The sequence below is a fragment of the Panicum hallii genome, chromosome 9 (genome assembly GCF_002211085.1).
Source record: "Panicum hallii strain FIL2 chromosome 9, PHallii_v3.1, whole genome shotgun sequence".
In the NCBI taxonomy this organism is placed as follows: domain Eukaryota; kingdom Viridiplantae; phylum Streptophyta; class Magnoliopsida; order Poales; family Poaceae; genus Panicum; species Panicum hallii.
The window spans coordinates 1049699-1074617 of NC_038050.1; the positions used below are offsets into that span (position 1 = coordinate 1049699).

General features: G+C 47.6%; 4 protein-coding genes across 6 annotated transcripts; 1 reads left to right on the forward strand and 3 right to left on the reverse strand.

Moving 5' to 3' along the window:
* Positions 1 to 200: 200 nt before the first annotated feature.
* LOC112877039 lies at positions 201 to 5273 on the reverse strand. Its single transcript, XM_025941236.1, has 10 exons — positions 4796 to 5273; positions 4545 to 4665; positions 4191 to 4276; positions 3496 to 3904; positions 3289 to 3389; positions 3143 to 3209; positions 2655 to 2882; positions 1238 to 1678; positions 949 to 1021; positions 201 to 643 (listed from the first exon to the last, which is right to left on the reverse strand). Exons 1-10 carry the CDS (start codon positions 5185 to 5187, stop codon positions 393 to 395), a joined length of 2169 nt encoding a protein of 722 aa, XP_025797021.1. The 5' UTR covers positions 5188 to 5273; the 3' UTR covers positions 201 to 392.
* Positions 5274 to 10537: 5264 nt separating this feature from the next.
* LOC112877240 lies at positions 10538 to 13610 on the forward strand. The gene is made up of 8 exons (XM_025941475.1): positions 10538 to 10740; positions 11008 to 11097; positions 11830 to 11889; positions 12069 to 12108; positions 12199 to 12292; positions 12766 to 12825; positions 12895 to 12986; positions 13118 to 13610. The coding sequence occupies exons 1-8, from the start codon at positions 10607 to 10609 to the stop codon at positions 13205 to 13207; spliced, it is 660 nt and encodes a 219-aa protein (XP_025797260.1). The 5' UTR covers positions 10538 to 10606; the 3' UTR covers positions 13208 to 13610.
* Positions 13611 to 13696: 86 nt separating this feature from the next.
* On the reverse strand, positions 13697 to 14752 carry LOC112877876. Its single transcript, XM_025942252.1, has one exon. It carries the CDS (start codon positions 14586 to 14588, stop codon positions 13779 to 13781), a length of 810 nt encoding a protein of 269 aa, XP_025798037.1. The 5' UTR covers positions 14589 to 14752; the 3' UTR covers positions 13697 to 13778.
* Positions 14753 to 17050: 2298 nt separating this feature from the next.
* On the reverse strand, positions 17051 to 23926 carry LOC112876233 (nicotinate phosphoribosyltransferase 1-like). 3 transcript variants are annotated; one of them, XM_025940296.1, is made up of 15 exons: positions 23643 to 23922; positions 22987 to 23131; positions 22690 to 22809; positions 22422 to 22556; positions 22283 to 22344; positions 21936 to 22011; positions 21182 to 21283; positions 20898 to 21014; positions 20364 to 20422; positions 19506 to 19680; positions 18910 to 19044; positions 18461 to 18559; positions 18179 to 18287; positions 17504 to 17616; positions 17051 to 17412 (listed from the first exon to the last, which is right to left on the reverse strand). In XM_025940296.1, exons 1-15 carry the CDS (start codon positions 23789 to 23791, stop codon positions 17335 to 17337), a joined length of 1674 nt encoding a protein of 557 aa, XP_025796081.1. In that variant the 5' UTR covers positions 23792 to 23922; the 3' UTR covers positions 17051 to 17334. The 3 variants fall into 3 exon arrangements, with proteins under 3 accessions (XP_025796081.1, XP_025796083.1, XP_025796082.1); XM_025940298.1 differs by lacking the exon at positions 23643 to 23922 and adding an exon at positions 23454 to 23602; XM_025940297.1 differs by lacking the exon at positions 17051 to 17412 and having other exon boundaries at positions 17500 to 17616; positions 18179 to 18321; positions 18445 to 18559; positions 23643 to 23926.
* Positions 23927 to 24919: the final 993 nt, after the last annotated feature.

Sequence of the window (24919 nt, forward strand, 5' to 3'; positions counted from 1 at the left end):
TTGGAACACGATTTAACCCAACGGTCGACCACTTGCTTTGAAAGCGCGAGGGCTGACTCAAACAGCTTTGAACAGGTACACGAAATCAGCACCACATTTGTGCTTAGTGGCCAAATCAACGGTTCAATTTGACTGCAACAAAGCTGTGTGTAGTTGTCAACACTTCTAGATACGCAGTAGTAGCAGAGGACCAAGAGCCGTGACAGTTGACAAATGAAAACCGTTGCCCGTTGGTAGCTTCAGCATGGGTAATTCAGGGTTGGCCTGAGCATTGCAGATGTTCTGTACACAATTTACAGCGTCTTTGACAGAATGCATCCAGATCACCTCCAAAGACGGAAAAAGAATTGAGTTGATAATGCGACATCATTTCTTTTCCGAAGCTTATTAATCTAGTATTCCACCCAGTTCACATCCAAATCCTTCAGCTTCAGGAGCCATTTCTGTGCATCTGGGGGCATGTTGGCTTTATCAGGTTTGGTTCCGTGCTTCTTTGTCATACCACTGCCAGCTTGTGATTCAGACTGCCTCTCATCATCTGAGTCAGCTCGCCTTCTAGGACGTCTTAGTTCAAGAGAAAGAAGGCGCGAAACCTCCTGCACCCCACCCCATTTTTCTAATGCCCGAGCAATGTCGTAACGACCTACCAACAATAACAAAGAAAGGAAATCATTTGAAAAGCCAGATAAGGAAACACTACCACACCAGTTCTAACTTGCACATCTAACCTGATAATAGGAAGCAATCGTCCATTTTCGAGTTTCGAGTAATGATGGTATACAGCTAAATGCATTTGTGCTAAAATGAATAACCTTAGAATAATAAGCAGCACTAGCATGCTAAGATTGTGTTGACAATGACACAGTGACAGGGCTACAGATATCCAATTTTAGAAGACAGTCCTGAACTAAGTAATTGATAGAGTGCCAGATATAAGTAATAGAGTACCTGCTCTCTCAAAAGATTTTCTACTTGGCATATAAGAAGGATCCATCCCCCAACTCTTCTGGAACCGGCTGATCTGTAGATAGTGATCATATGCTAATGTCAGAAATTGAATGGCACAGATGCTAATGGTCATTCATACTAGCAATCTAAGGGGGGCAGGTTTAACTCTGTGTGTTTGCAGCACATGTACAAAACAATTCGAAGCTAAAAAATTGTTATGCCTGTAGTCTTGTACACTATGATGGATATCTAGCAAGCAGAGGAGGGAGCTAAAGATATTCAGTATCACCTCTTCTTCCAAGTTCTCCAGATTATCCCAATAACCTCTTGGTTTTCGATTTTTGTAAGAAAGGGAAAGGTTCATTATGCTGGCAATCTTCCTGAACCCACCCATTCGTGTTATTGCCTTCTCGATATCCACCCTTCCATGAGACCGAAGATGCTTTCTCTTAGGCATGAAACCATCCTGACCGTAGTTTGCAATGAAATTCTCAAGCTCAGATTTGAGGACTTCAATGTCCTTTTGCAAGCCAGGAACTTTTGGTCTCTGTTTCGTGGAACTGAAGGAGCAAGATGCAGATTCTTGCTCTGATTGCCTGTTTTGCGCAGGATCAATATCTGAGTGTGTTGGTGCATCAGAATGAGTAATGGAGCTGCTACCTTCAGCTCCAGCCTTTTCAATATAATCACGTATTGCACACAAGTTTGATGGAAGATCCTCATATATGACCTGGAATAGAATGAAGAAAGCAGCCAATTTGCTTTGTTATCTCATTAAACGTCACAAAAGTGTTCAGTTGAAATAACCATGAAGGCACTGCATATACAATTTATCAAAAGGAGAACACGGAAAAATTGAGACAGACTATTGTCAACAAGAATAAAAAAACTGTCAGAAATCATGATAACAATTTTTTTGATTTCTTAGCTATCCTGATATGTTGTCCTCATGCAAATATGCAGTAGAATATAGAACATAATGTTTGCATGGTGAAGATGCCGCTGACTCACAATAAAAGGAATGGTCTCAAAAGACCCTCTAGTTGTAAGCTTGGATACTTGAGAGGCCTAAGCAACAAATAAACTGGATACCACCAGATATGAAATTTTAAATAAAGTGGCAATAAAATTAGAATACTGGAACCTCCCAATTCCACAATCCTAATTCCTATATTATTAATCTATTATAGAAGGCATGTAGTACATATACCAGCACTAAAAGCACTAGCATAATTATCATCAGTAATAACCAAAACAGAAGATAGGGGGCACATAGAGCATGATTGGTTGGGTTCCATAATTTGCCCTACCAAATTATGGGCAGGCTAAAATATGGGCATGCCAAATTTATTTGCCAAAACGTGGGCAAGAATAGCAATTGTTTAGGTGCCAAAATGTGATAGACAAAATTTTGGCCGTCGATTGGTTTGATGCCAAATAAAGTGCCATAAGAGGGGATTGGCACGAACAGCCAAAATGTGTACGAGCTGAAAATTGCCGATTTGCCAACAAATGTAGGCATACCAATTGTTTGGAATTCAGCCAAATGAATGCCAAAATTTATGGGCTTGCCCATACTTTGGCAGAGCATATTTTGGAACCCAACCAATCAGGCCCATAAAGACCTAATCTAGTTATCATTTACGATACTCTTTATAACAAGTGACAAGCTACATGAAAATACAAAAGTGCCTATATAGTCCTACCTCTTCAAGGATGGACTCGGAGAGAAAGGTGTCCTTATGCATCTTAGTCTCAACCATGTACTTCAACAGGGTGTGATGGTCTCCAAGTTGTTCGAAGCGCCATTTCCCTTTGAAAGAGTAGAAATCACCCTCAACTTGTTCAAAGCTGATCTCTTGCTCAAGTTTTTCATGAAGATCCATGACAACACGGGCATGAAGGACCATATAAAGTAGGCCTTTGCAACCCTCCTAGAAAAAGGATTTCAAAAGTTAAAAATGCTTGCAAAAGAAAATCACGAAGACTACCAGACTGAATTACATAACTTTCTTTCAGCTAAGCACAGTGAAAACAGTTGTGCAAACCTAAGCCGGAAACAATTAAAAAAACTGTGTATCACAGGAGAACTTTATATGCTGCAGTAAAAACAATCGACAACCTAACCCCGGCATGGTTCTATGATCTAGTAAAATCAGTTAATCATGACAAGAGAGATAACTGCATATCCTACCTGCATTAGGCGGACCTTGTTATTATCACGAAGGACAATCCTACTGATAGCCAGGTTTGGTACGAATCTATCAAATAGCCTTTGTTAGACATACTTGTAATAAAAACTGTGAACTCCAAATATTCTACAAAGATAGAACTACTTACTCAGGCAAATTCTCATATGCCGTGAGAACATTCCATACCTCTCGAACTGGTGCTTTCACAGTGATACTAGCAAAAACACACCTGTGAGCCCCCTCATGTTCCTTCATGAAGACCATATCACAATTCACATGAGAAGCAAAAATATTTAGTGATTTTTCCTTGATGGTTAAGAATCCATTTAGTAATAATATAAGAACAGTAAATTACCAAGAGGCCATCAAATCTTCGAAGATGGATCTCATCTACCACACAAGGCCTATCAATTCTGCATGCATTTCCATATACACCCCATTTGCTAATCAACTTGGAAGAAGGTGAAGGAAGCACACTACTGACACCGGAAGTGGGAGGTGCTTCTTTGAACTTACTAGAAGTAGTCTCAATTGCTGTACTATGGAACTTAAGCTGAGAAGAAGTAGATGATGGCTTTGAATCCACGGCAGAAAATTTTCTTGAACCACATCTTTGATTTTCTAAATAAATCTTTTCAGCTCTAGATGCCAAGGCTCGAAGATTTACAGGAAGATCCGACCTTATAATCCTCTCAAGAAATATTGCCGGGAAGTTAAATCTTGGTATCACGTTAACTTCATACAACAAAATTGCACTAGAGGACCTGCCAGAAAACCAAAGCAATATAGGTCATATTAGACTTAATATCCTTTTCTGTTCACTAGAAGTGCAGACCTAAGGATCCATGAAATGAAGGGAAAAATGTTTTTCACTCTGGGACATCAAGGGGATGCAAAGCTAAGATAATGGATGCAATTAAGCTGGATGTTCAGAAAATGAAGAAAAAACATAAATAAGGCAGCAAATAACATACATCTATTTATACCTTTATTAACTAACATCGTATCACAATTATGCTCAGAAAAAAATAATAATGTTAAGATGCGTACCTTGGACCCAATCTGATGGACCATTTTCCTTCAAACTTCTTGAAGTCACCATCTACCATCGAGAAATGGAGTTCTCGTCCATTAGTCTGAAAGCAGAATTATTAACGAATAACCGAGTAAGGTAATGTAGCTTGACATACGCCTCATGGCCACTAGAAAGCAGAAATATATCAGTTTGAAAGCAGAAATGGAGTTCTCGTCCACTAGAAAAGGAAGGAAATCCTTCATCATTCCAATTATAACTCGTACAACTAAGAAATATATCAGAGATGAACACAGTAGCACATCTGCGCAACAAGAAGTGAAGAACAACACATGCTGCCAGCTGGCTCATGGCCAGATCAAAGCACGTACGGAATCAGGGACTTCCTGGAGATCCAACACGACGCGTGCCTCGATGTGCCAGTACAGCGCCCGCTGCAGTCCCCTCTGCTCCAGCCATATCCGCCCTTCGTGCGGGCACGGAATCCTCACGCTGTCACGAACAAAATCACCCCCAAAAAATTCTCCAATCAGACACCATCAAACGAGCCATCGCCATTGTGCAATCAGAATCACAATCCACAGGTGACAAACTGAGACGAGAGGCACGAGAAAACGCGGACCTCTGGACGAGGTTGGGGATGAAGTCGGCGAGGCGCTCGTAGTCGGTGATGACCTGCCACAGGGTGTCGACGTCGGCGGCCACGGCCACGGACGCGAGCACCCGCCGCTCCCGCCACGACACCACGTCCACGTCGCACTTGACGCCGTGCGCCGCGCGGGCCCCGGCCTCCGGCGAGGTCACGCGGCCGCCGCCGTGGTAGTGGTCGGCGCCCCAGTGGTCCCCGGTGGCGGCGGCAGCCGCGGCGGCGACGGAGCGGCTGGAAGGGCAAGGGCTCCTCGAGAGCGCCGCCGCCGCCGCCGCCGACCGGAGAGGCGCGCGAGGGTTAGGGCTCGCGCTGGGGTTAAGGATTCCCGGGAGGAAGGAGGCGGCGGGCGAGGCGAGAGCTCTCATCGCTCACGCGCACGAGTGGGGCGGGACAGCGGGAGAGTGTAGTGGCCACTGGGGAGCCGTGCCGAGGAAGGAGACGCGGGTGGGTGACTGAGCCGTTGCAGCTTTCGCTCTCGCAGTTTCGAAGGAAGTTCGGTGTCTCTGCCTCGTGGGACCAACACGTTGCGACGGTGAGAGGCGAGCGGGCGATGTGTGGCGGGAGGGCGAAGAGGCACCGTAGCCACCCGTGGCGCGTGTGCAGGGTCCCGCGTGTCAGATGCCTTCTGGTGAAATGAATCTGCTGTGGGGTCGGGACGTCAGTGTAAGGTCCCGGCTTCCCTTTGTGGTGGTCGAGCAGCAGGCCGACGTGGCCCGTGCTGCGCCTCCCGTGCGAAAAATCCCCCACCTCCCCCCCCCCCCCCCGACGACGACGACGACCACGACGCATGGGCGGGCATCGGGCAGGGCGCTGTTTGCGACCGGCATGCGAACCATCGCAGAAGGTCCACGAGGCCTATAATGAGTTTGCCCCGCTGCCGACCACCTCCTTCGTCTTCGGCAGCTCCTGCTGTCGGATCCGCCACCGTCCGCTGACGCCGCCCTCCAACACCGCTGGTTTTTAACCCCATAGCCTTCTTTTTGCCTCCGCCACCAGCCACCGCCCACTCCACCGGCCGAACCACCACCACCACCGGACCGCCACCGTCCCCGACCTTCCCTCTATAGCCGCCGGCCATGGAGCCGTCCCCACCCCCGGAAACCCAAAACTCTAAAACCGTCGTCTCAATCGCCACCTCGGCTGGCTGTGGCCTCGCCGTTGGCCGCTCCCCCCACCACCCACCCCTCGCCGGTCCCCCACCTCCCACCACCCACCGGCTGGCATCACAAGAAGGAAGAAGGGTCACGCGCACACTTCTACGATAGATCCGCTCGCATCCGCTCGCGTGACCTTTACCATTTGCGCATCGGGCAGGCTCGGCCTCACTCATTGCGTCCAACACAGAGGTGAACGGGCCAGCTCCATGAATTGCAGGACCGCCCCCAAATGCTCTCACGTCCAGGAGGCCGGTCCAGTCATCTCACCGGCCCTTCCATTGTGGCGGCCTTCCTTCCCTTCTCGCCATCTTGGCTTCTACTCCTTCCCCCACGGCCCCACCTCCATCCCCTTCCCTCGGAATTAATACTACGAGAGCATCGCAACGTCGACGAGTACCACGCGTCCACGCCACGATGGCGGCGAAACATTCCTCCCACGACTATGATGGGTTCAAGGTAGGATTAGCGTGTCGGGTTGTCCCTCCTGGCCATCGCCGGGATACTTACAGCATGGTGTTTTTATTGCCGCAAGCGGCATCGCGGCCGTGCGGTGCGCCTGGAAGATGGGTTGAAGAGCTCCGGCCGTGTGGAGCCGAGGGATGCATAGGACCGTCCGGGCTCAGGAGGAGAGAGGATGGGAGCCGGCGAAGTGCCTCTAGGCTCCGTGGTGGTGGCGGAGGGAGAGCGCCGCGCGTCGGTCGACCTGGAAGTTGGCAGGCATCAGCCGAGTTTCAAGCGGTGGGACAAGCGGGTGGACGTGGAACACTCGCCGGCAAGCACCGATGTCGACAAATTTTCGCCGTCGACTCTCCTCCCCACCTAGCGGGCTTCGCTTACATCGTCGTCAGCTTCGCGTGCTCCGGAAATCGAAGCGACGATCCCCGGTGGCGACGAGCACAGGGACGCACGCGAGCCGTGGCGGAGCGTGAATCAAAATGTGTGGGGGAGGGGGGAGGGGGAATTTTCAAGATTTGAGCTGGTATGTATAAAAGCATCTCCAATAGGAGTCTTAAATTGGGTCTTATCTTGAAATATAGGGCTTAAGAGAAAAAATAGCCTCTAACAGGAGTCCTATTTTATAAAAAACTGGCAAATCAATTTAGAACTCAGTCTCCCGGGTCCTAGATACAGGACTCAACTGGTTGGGTCCTATCTTCCCTTTGCCACGAAATCTAACTGACAGAGACTTCTTTCCCCAACGCCTCCGCTCCAATCTTTCCCCAATTAGTTGTAAATGACATGATTTGAGACCCCGCTGTTGTTATATAAGATTTTTTCCCCTAAACACATCAAATATATCCCTAATACAAATTATAGAATCTAAATATAGGACTCATAGTTGGAGATGCTCTAAAAGTAGTATAATAGTATAGAACGATTTACGAAATACAAATGACCCCGCTGGTTGAGGCTACAGGTCAGGTCATGCCTGATGGCTAACGTGCCTGTGGCGGGCTACTGGGCTGAATTTGTTGGACTGCAGCATGAGCTGTTAAGAAATTTCTAGGAGGCAGGGGGCCGGAGTGCGCCCATATATGACTCCGCCAGTGGCGGCGAGGAGCAGAGTAACGTGCCGAGGATCCTCTGCGGCGGGGGCCTGGCCGCAGTGCAGGCGGCCACTGTGGTCTGTGGACGACTCGTCGCCGTCCCCTCCCCGTCATCCCTTGCCCAGGGCGCCATACATGCTGGAAGTGCTTCCGGAGCACGACGACATCTTGGGACCGCCGGGAGAGCGCCGCGCGTCGCTCGACCTTGAGGCCGCTAGACATCGGGCAAGCTTCGAGCGGGTGGACGTGGAACACTCGCCGGCAAGCACCGACAACGGCGAGTTTCCGCCGTCGACTCTCCTTCCGACCTGGCGGGCTTCTCTTCCGCCGTAGTCGGGCTCGCGCGCTCCGGAAATCGCAGCGACGATCCCCGGCGGCGACGAGCACAGGGACGCGGCGAGAATGCCCCGCGGCGAGGAGCGGAGGTACGTTTCGAGGATCCTCGGCGACGGGGGGCTTGCCGCAGCGCAGGCGGCCACCGTGGAAGAGTTACCGCCGCCGCGCCGCGCCCTCCCCACCATCCCTTGCTGACAGCGCCGGGGCCAGCACGCGGGACATCTTCGCGGCCTTCCTCGCCGCCGCAGCCACGCACAACTTGCGGTCAGGAGGTCACCATGTCCATGACCACGGCGCCAGCACGCGGTCCGGAGCAGGCACCGGCGGGAGAGCGCACGCCCTCACCGCCACCGCCTTCGGCCTCCAGCACCTCGTCACCGTCGTGCTCCTGCCTGTCGCCGACGTTCCTCGCCAGGTGCGTCGACTACGTCTTCGCCGCAGAAGAGACGACTCCGTGATCTGTACCGTCTGCTGCTAGGTACGGTTGGTTGTGACATGAATGTGGTTCTCTGAGCAAACAGTTCATCTGTTGTGATGTGTTAATTCATCATCAACGTGCTTATCTGTATCTTTTATGTCAATTAGTCTGTGTTCCTCTCATGGATTTCCGACAAAATGGGTGAATACCCCGGTTGTTTTGCTGCATGTTTTTGTTGCTGATGATCCCAAAACAACGTCAAGATGTTGGAATAATCGTCACCTCTGAACAAACGAGCGAGCTCATCCTGCTGGATGTGGAGGGAAGCTCTGTAGGCGCCACATGGATGAATACAGCAGCATTTTCACATGGAAGCAGGATGCAATTATGGTTTTCCTGTGAGGGGAAAAAACCAGTGGGTCGGTCATGTATGACTGCACCAAGTGCCGGGGCGCTTGCAGCTTGCTGCAGTGCTTTCCCTGAAACTGAACTTTGGAATAACATGGCAGCAGGTTGCGTTGAGAGGCTGGCTGTATGCAAAGACCAAAGGGGAAGCTCGGACTAGTTGCCAGTGCCACTGCCATCCCAGGAAGACCAGCAGCCAGCAGGTCATCATCTCATCAGATGGACCAGGGAAGGCATGCAGAACCTGGAATTCTTACCCCCTTTTTAGTTTTGAGAATAATGGGCCTGCTTCAATGTTGTAGTTTTAAAAACCAAGATACCAATGAACTGAAGCGTGCAAAACCGTGGTTCAGGTCTTCCTAGCATGGTTCGTTTATGATCTGGTGATGAAAACGGGTGGCTGGAGCGGATCTTGTAAACGTTTATAAACTAGTAAAGTACCAAGGAATCACTCAAGAAAAAGTAGTATCACATTGAGTTATCTCGAGATTTTTATTTCTGCACAAAAAAAAGCGCGACATTTGAGCAACCAGAAAATAATTCAAAACGGATCAGAGCATGAAAAAAAAATCAAGCAATAAAATCGACGAGGGATGTCTATCAATTCAATAATTCCATAAGATGCGCATCAGAACATTGTTGTTTTGACCGGCACCGATGACTTCAAAACAACAAACCTTTTATTCCCATTGCCGTTTTGTTGGACAAACTACTTTGGGGGGCACTTTGGATCGCAAATGGGGCAATTGCTCCTGCACTCATCCAACGTGTCATAACACAACTCTTCTGGCTTCTTATTTATGCAGCAGTAGCAGTCTTACCCAAGGAGTAGCACACTTTGTCTTGTGGCGAAATATCAGCACGATCTTGTTCTCAGGTGATGCCATGAAGTTGACAACCGTAGCACCATCACTTTTGTTGGTGAAGTCAGCCTCTTGCAACTGATAACGGCCTGATGCAACACAGTATCTTACAATCAACAGACAGCAAATATTTAGCATACATGAAACTATCATATGTTAATTTAAGGCTAATTTTCACAAACCACAGATGTTAATCAGCATACTGAGATAGCTTGTACAGGGATGCCCTTGTTTCCAAGAACGGTTAAATGATGTAATTCTTGTCTGAAAAAGGGAGGTATACAGTCATTCATTGCCTCCCTCGGTTGTCTAAGCCCACAGATAAATGACAAGGGCAACGAAACGAATGAAGTCCCACATGTCAAATTTTGTGTGACCCCTGGGCCATGAATTCGAAATTAAGCCTAGCTAGGGTTTGTAAAAATTACTCTATATTCGATCAGTTTCGTTTTGAACGAAACCTAGCTAGGGTTTGTAAAAAATCTTTTGAAATAAAGCAAGGCGAAACAAGAGCCACACCGTACCGGAAGACCCAGACTCGATCTCTATCTTCGTTAACACCCAAGACGATGATGATCGCAGACGAAGAGCCCCTCACGTGCACCGTGGCGTCGTAGCACCTCATGCAAGATCGAGATCGTAGCCATCCATTCAAGTTGCATGCTATTCTTTTTTCTTTCTTTTCCTATGCCTATCCATCTAGGCATCTAGCATGAAACAATTTCCTTCACCAAAACAACCACATATACGAGGGGGGAATTCAAGACCATCCCATGCCCAAGTCAGGTGAAGGGAAGAAAAAAGACACAAGAAACTGAGCTGGGCGGCCACAAATTTGGGCTGACGGATCGGCAGCCTATTCGATTGGGCCGGGCCTGGGAATACAGAGGGGTGGCCCAGTCCTCTTCAGTCTCCCCCAGTCACCAAGCCGCATCCGGCATCCATTTCAAAACCCGCGAAACCACACGCCACGGCACGACCGCACCACCCCAAAAGGCGGCAAGCCCAAGCACTCACAAGCGAGCGCGAGGCGGCGATCTCGGGCCGGGGCACCAGCGATGTCGGCGAAGGCGAAGGCGAGCGGCGGCAAGCGGGGCGCGGCGGCCAAGGACCCCGCCGACGCGCCGCTCCACTCCGACAAGAGGCGGCGCGAGCGCGGCGGCATGGACGACTCCGACCACGAGTTCGACAGGTGCCTGCTTCCCACTCCCCCTCTTCCCCTCCCCACGGCTCTCGTGTTCGCTAATTGGCCTCGCTATTTTGGATTCGGCGCGATCCCTGCGCGAGATCGTTCGAATCGAGGTGACGAGGCGAGGGTTTCGTGGTTTTGCGCTCCCGTTCGCCGCGAACCTGGGTCCCGCCTCTGTTGATTTTTACTGTGGAATTTCGTGTGATTAATTGATTTCTGTATACACGTTTCATGGTCTGGGACGTGCTGCGATGTGATTGGTGGAGGCAGTGACATGAAGGAGATCGTCACGCTTCTGCGGCACATCAAGGACAAGGCCCACAAGGACGGTCAGAAGAAGACTGATCAGGCTATCTCCGGGTGATTTCGATTTACATTCCACGCACCCATCCTACATTTTGGTTCTGTTGAATTTATGTGCGTGACTGTTCTGTCAGTGTTCTATGTACGCAATGTATGTGTGTGGTCCCATCGAGGGAGATTTGGTGCGTGGTAATCGGCACATTTACTTGGATCTGCTGAATTTGCACAATATGACTGACATCTTACGCACCAGTCTTGTGGAAGGAATGTGTGTCACCTTTGATTTTGGACTTCAGATGGCTGTGTTTGAAACCTCAGATTAGTAGGGTGCTTTTCATGTGTGTCAAGTTGTTTGTCATTGCCTGGGTATTTTAGTGAGCAGTAATCGTCGATTATTGTTATAGTTGATGATTAGAGAATTTGTTGTTCTCTTGGTCTGCATGACTGCACATGCTGAAGGATGCATAATGTTGAATTCCCCATGGTGACTGGCAAATGGTTGGTTAGTAGAGAGTTTGTTGTTTACTTGGTCTGCATATGCTGAAGTTAGCATAACTGACCGAACTGAATCCACCTATGGTGACTGGCAATTGAATTGAGACTCAGGAACAATGGCTTATAGAATCATAAATATTTTCTATCTTCATGATGAATGTCTGGGTATGCTCAGTCCTTTTTGTTCTACTATTGCTGTTTCTGATGTCCAAAGTTGTCTTCTATCTGGATGTTGTACTCATTGCAGATAGCTATTCCCTAGTACACTGCTAACAGTTTTTTCTTAATTTTCAGTGTGGCAACAGAGATTCAGACTATGGTACAAGACACCAAGACTAAGTTTGAGAAGGAAAGGTGAGGAGCTAATTCAATGACTTTATAACACATATTCCTACTAATTCCTTTAGTTAAATCAGATGTGATCCTTTTAAGCTGTTGCTATAAATTAAGACCTGAAACAAGTTATTTCATAATAAATACTGTGACGCTCAATGAAATGTACACCTGACAGTTTTCTGTATGTGTATGCACAGGCAGAATTTTCTGAAAGCACTGTCAAAGACGTCAAAAGAGGTTTTGAATTGTACTTGATGCTGCAATGTGCTTCTGGTTACTAATCTAGTCAGGTTTTGGTTAATGAAAGGTTCATTTGTATCTACGCAGTGCGAAGGTTTGTTGAAGAATGAGTACACCAAATTTCAAGCGACACACGATAAGTTCTGCAAAGACAAAGCTGCACACATACAGAATTTCAAAGGTATGGCAGATAAGGATAAGCAGCAACCTATTGTGATATGCGACATTTCTTGTCGTCTGTCTTTATCTATGTCATGTTCAAGCAGTATTATCATTATAGTTTCATCTTGCGCATGTAATGCTTATGCAGGTCTCAGAATATCCTAACTTTTTCATCTGAAATATGACATGTTTAGATCCTGAAGTCCAGATATTACTTGGCTACAAATGAGTTTTGCGTTTGCCTGTTTGTTTTTTATTATCAGAGGGAACCTTTATACAAGTTCACCTTGGGAAACTCCAGTCTGCACATATGTATAATTTGGTAGCAGTTTTGCAGCTACTAAATGCCGTTAATCCTACTTCATATTGTAATGTGAAATCATGCATAGAGCGATGTGCTGTGCCTATACTGTATCTTCCTGAGTTACACTGAGATAGTTGTCATCAGTTATCCTCATTTAAATTGACTTAACTGTCTGCTGCTTTCTGCAGACCTTTTCTCAAAGTTTGAAGATGATAAAGAGAAATTGCTTATGCAGTATGAACTGCAAAGTAAGTAGAAAGCTTGTTCCTTCAGTTGTGTCTATGAGTTCGTTACTCTGACATTCTGCCATTTAACAGGGAAGAAGGAGAAGACTACTCTGTCTGAACTCGAGAAAACATTTTCAGAGAAGATAGCAAATGCAGAAGAATCTCTGAAGAAGATGAAGCAGGTATGTGTTAGAGCATGCATTTGCAACTTAAATATCTGGTTGCTTATGTTCACATGTCCCATAACCGAAACTAAACTTGCATGGTTCACTAATCATAATTAATTCACCATTTTTGCGTTCATGTTTAACAGGATGACAAATCAATCCACATCCTTCGCAAGTCCATCGGCTCATTTCTGGGTGGCGACGCTGATGATCAATTCGGTCAAGATGACGACTGAAGGTGCTCCCACCTAATGCGTTCTTTGAGATCTATGTGGATAATATGTTATTGGAGAGAATATATATATCAGTACATAGCGGAGGCAAAGTTGGAGTTGATATGTTGACTGCACTGCTCACGTGTTTAGTTTTCATCGGCTCGAGCTATGCTGTTCTGAAGCACGATTTTTCTTCGTTTTCTATTTGGTGGATTAGTTTTGGGCTTACTATTTTATATCAAGAGGCCGAGATTGTGTTAGCTTGTAATCGATCGCATTTTCTGGTAGCAAAACACTAGAAAACTTGAATCGCTGTACTTACTGGGCCGGGGATGCTTTACATCTGGTCAGTATTAGCTCGACATGCATGCCACTGTAAACCAAGTTCTCCTGTATCAACAGTAACATATAAACTATACCAAGTTCTCCTGTATCAACAGTAACATATACACTATACTTTGCCATTACAAATTCATAGTTTCTGAATGCTAAAGGAAAAGAACAGGAGATTCAAACACTTATACCCCGCTGGGAAAAGGATGAGATCGAGCCAATCACACAAACGTAACATGAAGGGAACTGTTCGTCATGTTCAGGCACGCTTTCGGATCTTCGCAGTGGCCTGTTCGGGTCCTTGCACGTCGACCATGGAGGACTTGGTGCACGCCTTGCACCGGAGGCACCACCGGCCGACGCACACCTTGGACGTGTACGCCGCCCCGCACTCGGGACACTTGGCCGGGCACTGGAACACCTGGCGCCCCGGCACGGCGGTAGGCTCCTTGCTCGCCGGGGGCTTCTTCTGACACGGCGGGCTCAGCCACTCGGGGCAGCGGGCGCACTTCATGCCGCCCTGCTGCTCCAGCCGCCCGATCTTCGCGGCGTACTCGTTCTTGCAGGAGGAGCAGTAGACGCGCATGAGCACGCGCGGCGCGTAGTACATCGGCTGCATCATCGGAGGGGGCGGCGCCGCGGCCCGACGCACGTTGGGCTGCGCGGCGGCACGAGGCACCTGCGGCGGGCTCGTGTCCCGACTGGAGGCGGCCGAGGAGAGGGCTTCCTCGCACGCCCGGCGCACCAGCTTGAAGGCCCCCTCGGCGGCGGCGCAGCGGGCCTTGTCCGGGTGGACGAGGAGGGACAGCCGACGGTACTGCTTCTTGATGGCGTCCTGCGTGGCGGCGGCGCCGGTCTGGATGCCGAGGACCGCGCGCCAGCTGCCCCCCGCGGCGGCGTGGGCCTCGTACACGGCGAGCGCGTTGGCGACGCCGGGGAGCGACGGGCAGAGCCGCTTGGCCCTGCTGGCATGGCGGTGCGCGCCGGGGATGTTGCCGGCGAGGAAGAGCTCCTCCGCGTACCGGCAGGCCTTCTCGGCTTGCTCTCTCTCATACTCGTACCTCGCCATGTGCCTTTTTCGGATGTCTGCTGGATTGGTTATTGGACAAGGCCTGGTGCCTGGTGGGAGAGATATATATAGCTGTCGCCCGCCTCCAAGTCGGAGTCGGGAGTCCGAAACGAAATCCCATATACTCGGAGTCGCGTCGCGCCCGGAAACCCGTGGCTTCGCCGTCTCCCTACCCTTCCCACGTGACGTCGATCAGGTAGTATTTGCAACTCCATGCATGGGTCCGTTTGGATCCAAAAGTTTAAGTCATCATCAAATTGATTATTTAGACACCAATTAGAAGCATTAAATATAAATTAATTATCAAACTAATTGTATAAATGGAGACTGATTCACGAGACGAATCCATTAGATCATTATTTAGCAATATTGTGCTACAGTAAACATGTGCTAACTATAGCCTAGTTAGTATCAATGGGTTCGCCTCGACAATTAGACTTTATTTAGTCCATCTAATCGGTGTCGAAAGAGAGGACTAATTGTGTGAGGCCTCGTGCCTACTTACAAAAGCTTAGCTTGTCACATTGGCTTTGTGCTTATGATGCCTTAAAACATTTGCTTTGTGCCGGTTGCTAATTAGCTTGATCGTCAGTTTCGATCCAGTGACCTGCGTACAAAATTTGTTCGTTATTTTACAAAAGTAAATACGATCTCTTTTTAGTATCCGAGTTCAACGGTTTCCATCCATCCTGTGAGAGGTGAGTTGTGAGTCGCACGGTGCTGGTCCTTGTGTACTTGCCACTTGGCAGCTTGAGCCCGCAGAGTTTCTGAGCGTCTCGTTTCAGGTCTGATCCTCCCGGTTGACAGCTCATCTGTTTCAAGTTTGACACCAATGTTTTATTGTGTCTTTGGCTCGATAATAGAGGATAAATAAATACGTAGTAAGTAGAAATAGCTCAAAATTGACAACCAAACAAGTATATATCCTGCTCAAGCCAAGCTCTCCTGGATTAACATTGACAGGTAATGTGAGCTAAAATCGTTTCTGCATGCACCAAGACTCAGGACTAAAGAAGCAGAAGATCACAGTAATAACCAACTTACAACCACGGCACCAAACATTGTTACGACTTGCACATCCTTCCCTGCTTTTTTTTAAAGAAAACAAACGAACAAATCAGTGGCAAGTAGCAGCAATGCATTGGTGCAAAATTGCAAACCTTCCCTGGCTCGCAAAAGTCTTCGCCCAAAGCTTGGAAACATGGCGTCTTCGTCGTTCGTCCAAATCGGCGCCATACCTGCAAGACACACACGTACAGTCCCGTACTTTTGCAGCGTGAGATTTCCTGCATCAAGATGGTGACGATGAAGAAGAAGAAGCAGCTTCAGAGTTCAGAGAGCGGCGGCCGAGTCGCTGCTGTGCACGTGGACCATGGCGTCGTAGGAGCAGGCTTGACCCCGGAGCTTACACATGCCGTGGGCACGCCGTGGGGCACGTGAACTCCCCGCCGTTGTGTTGCCGCGGCGCCTCCCCGCGAGGCGGCGGGGACGGGGGCTAGGCGCCCGTGTCCGGGGTTGCTCTGCTCCGCCGCGGTGGGCTGAAGCGAGCGCCGCACGAGTGGCACCTCTCGCCGGACTTACCGTGGCTGGCGCCTTCCGCGGCGGACTCCGAGTCGCAGTGCCCGCAGTAGATGGTCCCGTTTGCGCGCGCGTACGCCGCCCGCCACGCCTTGAAGTCGAACGTCGACCCGTCGGGCTCGGGCGGCGGCGTGAAGCCGAAAGACGACCAGTCCGGCGGTGGTGGTCGGCTCCCGCAACGGCCCGTCTTCGCCCAGGAAGGGGGAGCCCGTGGCGGCGGCGCGTACGTCCGCCGCGGCTGCGCTCTCGACGGCTTGGAGGCGGAGGCGGGACCCGGAGGGTGCCGGGCCGAGAGCGCCTCCCACGCCTGCTGGAGCAGCTTGAACGCGCCGTCGGCGGCGGCCGAGCGGTTCTTGGTGGAGGACGAGGCAGAGGCGCTTGTACTGCTTCTTGATGTCCTCGTGCGTGGAGTCCGACGGCAGGCCGAGCACCACGTACCAGTTCCTTCCTCCGCGTGCGGCGGCGGCCACCGCGGCGTGGACCTCGTACGCGGTGGCGGCGTTCTGGAGGGCGGGTAGCGAAGCGAAGAGCCTTTTGGCGTTCCGGGCCGAACGGCGAGATCGCCGGCGACAAAGCGCTCCTCCGCGAATCTGTAGGCTTTCTCCGCCTCCTCCCTGCCGTTCTCCATGCGAGTCGGAACCGGCGATCCCAAGGGTGCTCAGCGTCGGGGAGATATGTACCAGGCAAAAGGCTGTGCAGATCCGATTCCACTTGACAAGAGTTGAGATGCCAATGAGGGCAGCCCTCGACAGTCCTGAGTCTTGACCGCTGCGGTCTCTCTCCCTGTTCTTCCTCGAAACAAAAACGATACGCGCAACAAAATATAGTATCTAGTCTAGTCTATCTAAAAGCATAAAATTCAGCAGCAGGGAATGGCGGAGTAACTTCAAGGAAAAAGTTTTTCCCCCCTCAAATCATGCATTGCTTGCTTCGCATCCTATTTATTTACACAGCCAAGGTATTTTTTATCCAGCATATACAGTCATACATAACAGTACGGTTATCCTCTTAATTCCCGGTGCGTAACAGCTCGCTTATGATATTTTTTCCTCACATTTTACTGAAACACGGATATGGTAAAAACATCCGCAGAAAATGATCCCGTGACAACAGCTTATTAGGAGCGGTTCATTACTGTTAGCCTTGCGCGCCCCACCACCCCATTTCTTCATTGCAGTTCTCCAACGGGCGCTTCATTGAGCCACAAGAAGTGGATGAAGTCGTACAGCTTAGCACTCACGCTTACCTGTTCAAGCACATAGATAGAGTGAAATGAAAGTTTGATCAGATTGTCAAGTTTGTGGCACCAATAACATCCAGGTCAGGAGTTCAAGGACCTTGTAAGGGGTTGGGTTCAGCCTCCTCATATGGTCTGGCCTCATTCGGTCCAGATGCTGGATGCACCGAGTCCTAATCTCGTGGAGGGATGGAAGCTCCTCCCGTGAATCGGCTTCACCAATGACAGCAAATTTTGACATTAGTGACGCCCAGCTTAAATACGTAACAATTTGATCCATCTAACAATTTTAAACCGAAATGCAGCTGTTATGATAGCAGTATTCCCTCCTGCTATGGCAATGCAGCTGTTATGATAGCAGTGCACTATGCCTGTTGGCAGAAACCCTATTCTACATTTGGTTGTGATGATTATCATGACAAGTTGTAATAACAAGAAATTATTTAGGCAATGCCAGTACTAGTACCGTATTTTTTTCCCAACACCGTATTAGCGGCTATATCACAAAATGTTGACTAGGGTGGTAGTCTGGAATTGCAATTTTTAATTTTCTTCTCAATTGAAGTTAGCAAATGCAATCACTCATACTTTTAGCCACTTTGTCATTACTTCCAGTATCTAAAGTGAATTAGCTGTAGTCTTAAATGCGTCAGTTTATGTGAATATGCTTCATGAAAGGCAACTGGCATAGTACAGGAAGGATTGGAACATTAGCACAGACAGATAGGGTAAGGCAATGAACACTATGCAGAAGTTACTCAGGTGGCGTTCATACATGAATTTCCAGGCCAGTAGCACTTCAATAATTCCTCAACATGCTGTGGAACAACATATGCTCTCTTTGATTCATTGAAAGGGTGACGACACAGCAGCCTTTCGCCAATCTATAAAATAACGAGAAATGACATAGCCCACCAGCTGTTTCAGATTTCATAAAACAATAACTATGGCATACCCAAAGAAGAAATTGTATGTGCTAGGTGGCCTAAAGTTTCGAAGTGAAACGTTCTTTTATGCAAGCTCACTGCTTATAAGTATTACCATGGATATGGTTTACCTTTGGGCTTGGCTCATCTTCACCAGTCATTATATCAACCAACGGATATCCTTCTTTGCCATACAATCTGTAGCATTTTTTCTTACATGGTATTGATACCTGGAGCAGACAAGTAAAGTTTGTTAGAACTAGAACACAAAGTGGAGGCTGGAAATTGTGAATAATTGCAGTGCCAATTGCAGCTGGCTTGGTCTCATTATATTGACAGCAAAAGCTAAAAGTTTAACAACCTAAAAGTAAAAGGACCTTAAAATCAAATGGTTGTGATCAGCCCTAAACTTTACAACCCTTTCTTTAGCCTTTCTATCTAAAGGGCATCCAAGATTGGAGCCTCACCTGCTCCCCAAAATCAAACACTAACACACAAGCTTATCTATCAAAGTTTCAGTCTTTTTGGATGCATCAAAGACAACTAAACTTGTTTCTGCTATGAATAATGGCATACATACCTTTGTGACATCTTCAGAGAGTTTAATGCGAGGCTGTTTGTTAATCTCAACTAATTTGAATACACAACCGAGTGCGGCTTGTGCATAGCATGTAACCAGGTAGGTGCCAATACCAAATGCATCTACCTCGTGGCCCTACACAAAAATGCCAATAATCATGTATAGATTGTCGTGATATGATAAATGTAATTAGTGTGAGCACGCACATGTTTATCACAGACTTGTACATTTGAGCCTGCTTATTGCACAACCATGTGTTGTGTTGGATTCATCATAACTAAGAACTAAGCAGAGAAGGATTTCCACAAGCAGGTTTAGTGCCACCAGTAATCCAGATGATAACATGCATTTAGCATAAATAAATAATCTTTTTCCAGTTAGTAGCAGGACCATGCTGTTCCATTATGTATTAGATATGTGCTAGTCAGTAGCCATAATTAAAGCTACGAGCACATATTGTTTAGTTAATGATATAAGACCATTGGATTACACATATCATTAGCACAAACTTGCAATATTTCCAAGCCCATTAAAGGAGAGAAATACACATACTACGACATCACCAACAGTTTTGAATGGGTACTTATGTAGATTACCTGCTTGTTTAGAGCATCTATAGTTTCTTCATTAAGATCATTGCTTGCTGTAATATTCATTTTCCCAAAGCCAACAACCCCAAAATCTTTTTCAATTGCATGGAAGAACTTGCGGGTCTCAACAGATAGGTATGCTAAATCACCAGAGTCTAACCTAATTCCGACCGCCTTATACCTGCAATGAAAACTTCTGTAAATGCCAATGGCGACAATGCTTGTCAATAAAAATTGCTTTTCAATACTTAACAAACACTAATTGATCCAAATGTCAAGTAAAATATCTGGAGAACTAAAGGATCTATGAAGTATCTGTGAGTTACATGCTTCTGCTGCTTTTTTTCTTAAAATACGATAGCAACTAGCAAGCCATTTCTAGATAAAATTTGCAAGTCAAGTATATTTTTTTCCTTGAATAAACTTATCAAGTATAATAAACAATTCCTAGAATATTTGTTGTTGAAATATCAAAGAAACTAATAGTCACATGCAAACAGTAACAGAAAATAATGTGCTTAGAGCAGCAAATTCCTAAAGCAAAGAGCCAAGATCAAGCACTGGTGTTGGTGCCTAAGCCCAAAAATTCTTGTTAGGGAGAAAGTTTTGGTTATTCGCTGTTACATATAACAACAGTGGTTCCTAGATATTCATGGCATCAATTCTAGGTAAGTTAGGCAACAAGGAACCTCGAAACTGTGTTTATTTGAGTACAATGGAAGGAATGCTAAAAAGATGGAGACATGCACATAGTGAGAAGTCCCTTCTATTTTTGTGATATTCTTCAGCTACAAGTTCCAGTATAACAGAAGCAAGTTGGGCAAATATAAGCCAAGTATTAAGGAGGAGCTTAGAGAAAATTACCCCATATCATTGAGGGCTAAAGCAACAGCACAGAAGTTGGGCACTCCACTTCTCATGACCTAGTAGTGGCATGTACTTAAATATCAGCAGTGCTCAGATAGAACATTAGTTGAGGTGTTAATTCTATCAAGGTCTTCCCTAAACATTCACTATCTCACTATTAATCCACTATGTCTAGCAAGCTGAAGTCGGCATAAATAATCACAACACTGGCAGATCTGAATAGATGCAGGTTAGATGCCTATAATATATCCAGTGGAAAATAAGAAGCAAAAAAGAATGACATGAAGATTTTGGTTGCACGAAATCTAGCTCTCTACAACTTGAACTTGGGTGCCTATTTCTTATTATTAACAACTCCACATAGTAGTTCCTCCTTGGTTGGTCGTTTTTTTTTTCCTTGCAAGAAATCATTATGGTGTCCACGATGTTTATCCAGTCCAGGGGGGGAAACATTAACAGAAGAAAGGTTTGTTTTTTTTTGGCATGCCACAGAAAGCATAAAGATAAAATTACTGACAGAGATCAACTTACATCATACGTGTCAACCAAGGCCAGGAAGGAATTTGGGAATGCCAATGCATATGACGTGAATGCAGCCAACTCACTTTGACTTGTTTCTCCAAAGGTACCACGCAATGAACTAGAATCCTGATAATAACGTGAAAACAAATTATAAATAGAAGCACTGTAACTTCAGAATAGGGGGGGGGGATTGAAACTTGCAAGAACAAAAAGAATAAGTGTACATGAAATATATAATTCAGCATGCTTTTCCAAAGATGAGCAGGTATTAATTAATATGTAACATGAGGAACCTGAATTCTGATCAGCCAGTTCTGCACCAGAGAAACGAAATCTTCACGTTTGTTTGAACCATCAGAACTAGTTAGTCCTTTGTCAGTGATTTCATGAAGACCCTGCAGAAGAAACATTTGAGCAGAACTCCACTGGGAATAAATAGAGTAGCTTTACTTTCTCATCCGGAACAAAAGGTTCAATAACATAGTTGCAAAGTTCATAACATAATATCTCGCTGCCCAGTGCAAAGCATTTGATCCCTGACTGCACCTTCTACATTTAACTCATGTGCAAGTTTCAAAATTTCCAATCCTGACACCTCTTGGTCAGTTGGTTGGGTGAATATTATGTCTGCTAGACTTATGTACGGGGAAAATGTGATGCTATTATTGCCAAATTAGATACTTCTGCCCACATTATTTTGTATTTGAATAGGAACGGGGTGGTACCTGACAAATCGTCTGGGTTGATGAATGAAATATGGTCATCTAGGTTGTCCAATGCAAGCCAACTAGGAAACTTAGGCCCAGTATGCAAACTACCTAACAGGCCCGCCATTTCTCAAGCTCTGAAATGGTAGGTTAATCCTGGAATTACGCAAATGGACAAAGAGGACCTATGGCATGCTTGGACTATCTGAATCTGATAAACAAAATCTGTACATTACTAAAGAAGCATCAGATCTAACTACAGAAGGCAGAATAATCAGAGCAGGAATAATGTTTCAATGTTTCTAATATTGATAAACGGCATCAAGAAAACAGCACTGACCATGAAGGAGCTCACAAATGCATGTGAATGAGTCCCCCGTATTGGTATACCAAACAATCTTCCTGCTGCAACATTGCTGTTCAGGTAGATATCAGATTATTATGATGATGATGACAACTGCCCTTCCTTCAAGTAATACACTTCTAGGATTGTAAGATCAAGTATACGTACTGCGGTAGAATATCTATCAACTCATTATGATCTAACATCTATATGACAATATAGCACATGTCACTATTCTTGAGTTTTAGACAATTCCTTTAGATTACTTAAAATGGCTAGTTAAAGTCAGAGCGTAGAGGATTCTAGAGCTACAGGACTGTGTTCATTGAGTGAGCAAAGCCAACCTTGTTGCATCAAAGCCTCCCATATAAGAATATCTTGATGCACTGATTCCTCCATCAGGCCCCTGACAGATGAGTATTTATTGGTCTAACATACAGAGGTTCAATGAGCAAGGAAAAAAGCATGAAAAGTAAGACCCACTTGAGCCCGTCGAAGTCCAAACTCAAGTAAATTCTTTGACTTCCCTGCTACAAGTCGGTGCCTTGCCGCATTTGTGGTAACTAGAGAGGCATAGTTGACCAGACTTAGAAATGGAGTTTCAAGAAGCTGGACAACCTGGGAAAAACATCACAATCTCAATGTATGGTAAAACTGGAATACCAATGCGTGCTAAAACGAATGTATTACCAATCTACAACGGCCACTTTTGTGAAGTGTTTTTACTTGCTAACTTACTCCTGGTACTTACAGCAACAGGTCCTTCAATTCTCATCAGTGGAACTTTAGGGAACACAACATAACCCTCAGGGATGGCATAAACCTCCACATCTGAGCAGTCAATCGAACTGAGGTACTCAAAGAAGCCATCCTGCAAAAGGGGGGGAAGCATAAATTAGTTGATTGCCAGAAGACGTGGAAGGAATCATGTATTGTCAAATGAGCACAGTTGAGCATGTTAACAATAGGTACAAATATTTTTCAGCTTTACATAATGCAGAATTTCCCGTAACAAGATCCAGGTTTTCGACAAGACTAGCAATCCCACCTCACAAGTAGGCATGACAGTTTGTAGAAATTTGATTTCCTCCTCTGTGATCTTGAAGTTAGCAATGAATCTTATACACTCCTCAAGGCCACCGAAGATGGTGAACTCGCCGGCAAATGGATTTTTCCGGAAGTAAAGATCAAAGCTGAGAACCATTTTAAGTTGACAATAAGTACGTGCTCATGGGCATATGTAAGACTAAATCCGAAGACTGCCAAGTGGAAGAACTGTGGCACTACCATAGAAGCTCATACTGTAAAATCTTAACAAACTAACCTGTAATGTACACACTTGCAAAAACTGTACTACACTACCAAGTACAGCCTGGATAAAATATTGTCCTGACACATAGTGAAACGAAATTGCCGAGCAGAGCTCCTATCTGCTCATAATTGAGCGTAAGCTAGACCACAGTCCTCACGATTCGCTCAGCCTATCACACGATTAAAAAACCTCCAAGTGATTACCTAATCCCGCCTAATCAGAGGCGGAGCGAAACCGATCAGTCCCTCCCCCACTGGCCCAAAATCGTCACTACCCCACTGGAGTTTAAGTGTAAGCTGACACAACGAATCGGGGGGGCAGCAGAGCCAAAGGGAGCGCGGAAGAGTTAGGGCGAGGAGGGGAAATGGGGAAAAGGGGTTTAGGGGTCTAACACTGCGCGGTCTAGGTGCTTGCCGGCCTTCCAGTAGGCGTAGGCCATGGTGAACTGGTAGAGGTCGGTGAGCAGCGGCGTGACCATGGGGTTGGTCGGACGCGGCACCCCGCCGCCGCGCACGTCCCCGTTGGCCGCCGCCTCCGCCATGCTTCTCTCTCGCTGGGGCGCGCCGCGCGCGTGCTCGCGTGATCGAGAGACTCGGGTGCGTCGGCGGGGCGAAGGGGGGACGAACCGAGGAAGCGGAACGAACCAAGCAGGAGGAGGGGAAGGAAGCAAGAGTGGAGCGGCTGCTAGAAACGGAACCCAGAAAAAGCAAAAAGGCCGAGATGCGCGGATACGTGTGTGGGTCCCAGACGCTTTTTGTGGTTGACAGGCCCATTCCGCGTACGGAGCACGCGAAGTGCGAGCATGACAGGCTCGGTGGGTTTGGAATATAATTTAAGGCCCACAGTGCAGGCCCATTTGGACCGTCTTTCTGTTTTCCGACGGCCGCGCAGCAGATCGCCAGCCGCTCCGTCCGGCCCACACGGGATTCATGCAGATTTTGGGCTCCTTGCAGGCCTGAGACGGTCTAGAATGTCGTTGTATCCGGCAGGCCGGCCCAGAAGATTGTTCGGCCGGTCGGAATCTCATCCTTGACTTTGGCAAATGGGGGCACCAGCGAGCAGGGCCTGCGCACGCACACGCACGACGGCACGAGCTGCCTGACCTGTGTCTGCGCTGCGGGCAGGCCACCGGCCGCGAGACGGCAGGCCGCCACTTGCTCCGCTCACCCTGTCCTGTTGCGCACGGGGCAAGGCAGGCCGCAGGCACCCCTACACGGAACCACCGCCGCCCTCTTCCGCTGCCTGCCACCAGTCCACCGCCACTGCGCTCAACCACCTCACCGGCGCAGAAACAAAAAAAAATGGTTTGCATCACCGGCCGGCACCTCGAGCCGACGATGCCGATCAGGCACAGCGGCACTGGCACACCCAGCCAACCAGGTGACACGCGGCCAAAGGACGGGTCCTCCTCACGCCACCAACACATGGGCAGGCTGCGGGCAGAGACGGTGGTGGTTACACACACAAGCTCATCGTTCATGATTGCACATGGACAAAGGAGATCGAGGAAGAATGTTTGGTAGTGGGGTAGTACTGGAGTGGAGCGACTAGTGGTAGTTAAATGGGCGATCAGTTAGAGCCGGAGCTACAGAGAAACCATGATGAGCCGGTTAGTGGCTAGCTACCTGCTAATGAGGCCAGGCCTGGAGAGGAGTGAGGAACGCACAAC

Bases quoted from the DNA above. Each gene is read 5' to 3' on its own strand.
- LOC112877039 (XM_025941236.1), bottom strand. From the start codon at position 5,187: ATGAGAGCTCTCGCCTCGCCCGCCGCCTCCTTCCTCCCGGGAATCCTT. The intron at 3,210-3,288 runs GTAAGTAGTTCT...GCTATTTGATAG, and splicing joins GCATATGAGAATTTGCCTGA to ATTCGTACCAAACCTGGCTA. The intron at 1,679-2,654 runs GTAGGACTATAT...ATTCTATTCCAG, and splicing joins CCGAGTCCATCCTTGAAGAG to GTCATATATGAGGATCTTCC.
- LOC112876233 (XM_025940296.1), bottom strand. From the start codon at position 23,791: ATGGCGGAGGCGGCGGCCAACGGGGACGTGCGCGGCGGCGGGGTGCCG. The intron at 22,557-22,689 runs GTAAGTACCAGG...TGTTTTTCCCAG, and splicing joins GAATTGAAGGACCTGTTGCT to GTTGTCCAGCTTCTTGAAAC. The intron at 19,681-20,363 runs GTAATTTTCTCT...TTTTCATTGCAG, and splicing joins TTAGCCCTCAATGATATGGG to GTATAAGGCGGTCGGAATTA.
- LOC112877240 (XM_025941475.1), top strand. From the start codon at position 10,607: ATGTCGGCGAAGGCGAAGGCGAGCGGCGGCAAGCGGGGCGCGGCGGCC. The intron at 11,098-11,829 runs GTGATTTCGATT...CTTAATTTTCAG, and splicing joins ACTGATCAGGCTATCTCCGG to TGTGGCAACAGAGATTCAGA. The intron at 12,987-13,117 runs GTATGTGTTAGA...CATGTTTAACAG, and splicing joins CTCTGAAGAAGATGAAGCAG to GATGACAAATCAATCCACAT.
- LOC112877876 (XM_025942252.1), bottom strand. From the start codon at position 14,588: ATGGCGAGGTACGAGTATGAGAGAGAGCAAGCCGAGAAGGCCTGCCGG.